The sequence below is a fragment of the Nicotiana attenuata genome, unplaced genomic scaffold, assembly GCF_001879085.1.
Source record: "Nicotiana attenuata strain UT unplaced genomic scaffold, NIATTr2, whole genome shotgun sequence".
Taxonomy (NCBI): Eukaryota; Viridiplantae; Streptophyta; class Magnoliopsida; order Solanales; family Solanaceae; genus Nicotiana; species Nicotiana attenuata.
The window spans coordinates 1,292,808-1,297,327 of record NW_017670277.1 but is presented as its reverse complement, the minus strand read 5'-3'; the positions used below and the strand labels follow the sequence as shown (position 1 = coordinate 1,297,327).

The window sequence follows — 4,520 nt, the reverse complement described above, 5'->3', positions numbered from 1 at the left end:
AGGGCAAAAATACACGTGCTCACAATGGTACTATGTGCGATTATTAATAACCCGCAACATGGTGTTTTGCGAGGTAACTTGTTCAATAATTTAATTTCGAGCATAATTTCCAGATTTTCTATTCAAGAAGTTCATCTTGATAAGTTGGTTTACATCACAGTTGGTTTAGCAAAATGATTTATTGAGTGCCTCCACTTAATAGCTAAACTATTTCTTATGAGAACAAAGTTATATATATATCAGTTTGATATAGGTTATATACGGAAGTATATTACATTCTCCCCTCACAAGTGGTTCAGGGTCAGGAACCAAATAATTCTATCTTATTGTTATTGATGTGCGGGGTATATTTAATACCATAACACACAAAGATGGGTTCTCAAAGTTGAGAAAACAAGTAAGTTTTTCTAACATGAGGGAGAGACATGATAAACATTTGAGAAAAAGTTACATGCAATGAATTATTATTTATACATCTCGATCCTCGAATAAGATAATATGAACTTGAAGTTAATAAAAAGATAATTCATTTGCAATATATTGCAAAGCATGCCAGACGCATTTGCTGGCCCAAAGAAAGTAACTATATTTTCATTGCAAATGCTCCTATTAAGTCCTAAAAGGACAAACTATGGTACGCTTAAAGCGTATAGACAAATCGGTTTCAAATAAACTTCTTGATAAAGAAGATGAGCAAATGATCTAAATGATCATAACAAAGGAGGCAAGTGATCTAGAAGATCACATGACATAACACTTCATAAAATCTCAGGAGAGATTCAGGTACCTGAAAATATAAATGAAGAGATCTCTATGTTATGTCTTTGTGAAAAATAAGGAGGTTGGAACCGATATAAAATATTCGTCGACGACATTTATTAAAGCGCTAAGTATAGATGAGAATTTTAAGTCTGTCGAATACAGACACAAAAATATTGGCCAAATAGAAGAGACACAATTCAAATAGAATTGGTTTCATATGAAAGACATGTAGTTTTGAACATGTAGTTCAAACACTTAAAAGTATAAAGTCAATGGTATGTGCAATCAGTTTTCGATATCTTATATGTCTAGCATGACATGAAAACTTGATATGCATCTAAAGTCTATTATATGGCTTATATGACTTAACAATCCCTGAAGGATTTAAATTAGAGGTGTTAATCGGGCCGGGCTGATCCGCTAACAACCCGGTTCAACCCGGGTCAGCCCGGTCCAGCCCGTTACTGTAGACTATAGCGCGGGTTGGGCGGGGGGCGGGCTTGTAACGTCCACTTTTTTTTAACGGGTAACCGAACCCGCTACAACCCGTTAAGCCCTTAACGGGTTCTTAACGGGCTACAGCCCGTTAACCCGAAATTTTGTTTTTTTTTTTTAAAAAAAAAATCTGAGCGTTGCCAACGGTCTAATACCAAAAAGGACCGTTGGCTAACGTTTATTTCTGCCCACTTTTTGGCTTTTTATTTATATTTTAGCTCCCCACCCCTTATAATTTCTAAATTGCAATTGTAGCCTTTTAAAAACTATAAATACCCCCTTTCTTCTTCATTATTCCTCACAATTCAATTCATTTTCTCTCTAATTCTCTCTCAATTCTCTCTTGATAATATTCTCAATTACTCATTATTTCAAGCTTTCAACTTTCAAGTTTCATCAAATATTTAGTTTAGTCATTATAAAAGTATTATTATCATAAATTTCTAATTCAATTATTCAAGTGAAGTGCGGCATCAATTTCAAGACTTCAAGTTAAATCATGCCCCGTACTTCTAGAGTGCGCTCATATGTTTGGTAACACTTTGAGGTGTTAGAAGAAAATGAAGAAGNTAAGTTGATTTGAGACAATTTATGTTATTTTAAAATTATTAGACGTATTTATGCTTAATGTTTTAGTTTGTTAAATTAATTTGAATTTTGAAGTATTATTAATTTATTATGCATGAAAATGTANCCGAAATAAATAATATGAACTTGAAGTTCAATAAAATATAATTCATCTGCAATATATTACAAAGCATGCCAGACGCATTTGCTGACCCAAAGAAAGTAACTATATTCTCATTGCAAATGCTCCTATTAGAATAAGTCCTAGAAGGACAAAGTCTATAGTACGCTTAAAGCATATAGACAAATACGGTTTCAAATAAACTTCTTGATAAAAAGATGAGCAAATGATCAAAATGATCATAATAAAGGAGGCAAGTGATCTAGAAGATCACATGGCATAACACTTCATAAAATTTACTAAGAGAGATTCAGGTACCTGAAAATAATGAATGAAGAGATCTCTATGTTATGTCTTTATGAAAAAATATTGAAACAGATAGAAAATATTTGTCGACGACATCTATGATAGCGCTAAATATATATATGAGGATCTTAAGTCTGAAGAAAAAAATTCAAGTACAATTGGTTTCATATGAAAGACATGTAGTTTTGAACATGTAGTTCAAACACTTGAAAGTATAAAGTCAATGATATGTGCAATCAGTTTTCGATATCTTATATGTCTAGTATGACATGAAAACTTGATATGCATCTAAAGTCTATTATATGACTTAACTTATATGACAATCCATGAAGGATTTAAATTGCTTAAAGCATATAGAATTCATGGTCATGAAGTACTACATCCTCAGTGTAATTTGTGCACAAATGTATCTTGCTATAACTATATGCATGATAATATAATAGAAAGAGTTTTCACCTTTATGTGAAGACACTGAACTGACGTTTCCAACAAGATCATATGAAGACAATTCATCTCTATCAAGAATGGTGATTTCAAGGTGCAATATATTCATTCAAGTTAATATGCCTAATTTGTTCATCAAATCTCTACCAAAGATCTTTTGAAGATGGTGCACAAGATTGGAATGCGAAAGCTCAAGGATGTGAATTGATGCTCTTATCAGGGGAAATTTATACGCGTTGTACTCTTTTTCCCTTACAAGGTTTTGTCCCACTGGGTTTTCCTTGCAAGGTTTTTAACGAGGCAACCAAAAGGCGTATTGTTAGATATGTGTACTGTTTTTCCTTCTCTAGATTTTTTTTCCCACTTGGTTTTATTTTAGTTAAGATTTTAACGAGGCACATTATGTATTGAATAGACTTTCAAGGGGGAGTGTTATAAATAGAATTTTATTTATGGTGAGTGTCTATATTTAGAGAGATTCTAGGGTTCATTGCTTGGTGGCTAAGTCACCCTCTCCCTATAAATAAAGGGTTCTATTCCATTGTAATTCATCACATATCAACAAGAATTCTCTCTCCCAACTTTTCTCTGCAATACTCTTCTTCTTTTATTGATTCATAACAAATTTCAATTAAACAGAAAATTTTAGATGGGTTTAATTCAACTTTTTAGATGAGTTTAAATTGTGGCAAAAATAGAAACGACAAGTAAACACGCAAGTACAATCAGAAAGAAAACAAATTAGGAAGTATAACCACGTGGCGACTACTGATTTGTTACTTTGGTAGCACATAGATTAGTATCCGAGTATCATCTCTTCTCAAATCTCCACCGTCAAAACAAAACCTCAGCCAATCAACGGATTTCATTCACTCTCACAATATTTCAAACTCTTTTCAAAATTTCCCAAAATTCCCGCCCCAATTCCCTCCTATAAAAGTTCCCCATTACACATCTCACGAATTCACCATTATCTCACAATCAAAGCAATTCCCAATCTACAAAACCTTTCATATTCAAAATGGCACGTACTAAGCAAACCGCTCGCAAATCAACAGGTGGTAAGGCTCCAAGGAAGCAGCTAGCTACAAAGGCTGCGAGAAAGTCAGCTCCGGCGACCGGAGGAGTGAAGAAGCCTCACCGTTTCCGTCCCGGAACTGTAGCTTTAAGGGAAATCAGAAAGTACCAGAAATCAACAGAGTTGCTGATAAGGAAGTTGCCGTTTCAGAGGCTAGTGAGGGAAATAGCACAGGATTTTAAGACAGATCTGAGGTTCCAGAGCAGTGCTGTTGCTGCCCTACAAGAGGCTGCTGAGGCTTACCTTGTTGGACTCTTTGAAGATACAAATCTCTGTGCCAATCACGCCAAGAGGGTCACTATCATGCCCAAGGACATTCAGCTTGCTAGGAGGATTCGTGGCGAAAGAGCTTAGGGTGAAGCTTGTTATGCTTATGGTTATGGTTAATTCGTGTTCTCTGATCTAGGGCATTGTTTTTGTGTTTTTTGCTGAATGTTAGGGTTAGCGATGTAAATCAAGTGACTTGTTTCAATCAAAGTATATGTAAAACCTCTGGTTTATTAGTACTTTGAATTCTTATTAATGAAATTTGTCGTTCATTTTGCCGTTACATCTTATTAGCGTTTGTACTATATGTTTGATGTTTGATTATTTGTTTAGAAAGCACCCAATAGAAACATCAAATTATTTTATCATTTGTGTATTAAGAACTTTAATTTACAGTCTCCTTTTTCACTACTTACTGGTGCTTAGCACTTTCAACTTTGCTTATGGTCCTAAGTTTTGACACTATTAGTTAAACATGGA

At 34.3% G+C, this 4,520-nt stretch overlaps 1 protein-coding gene across 1 annotated transcript; it reads left to right on the top strand.

Moving 5' to 3' along the window:
• The first annotated feature begins 3,695 nt into the window (after positions 1-3,695).
• LOC109237135 (histone H3.2-like) lies at positions 3,696-4,316 on the top strand. The gene has a single exon (XM_019403400.1). It carries the CDS (start codon positions 3,717-3,719, stop codon positions 4,125-4,127), a length of 411 nt encoding a protein of 136 aa, XP_019258945.1. The 5' UTR covers positions 3,696-3,716; the 3' UTR covers positions 4,128-4,316.
• Positions 4,317-4,520: the final 204 nt, after the last annotated feature.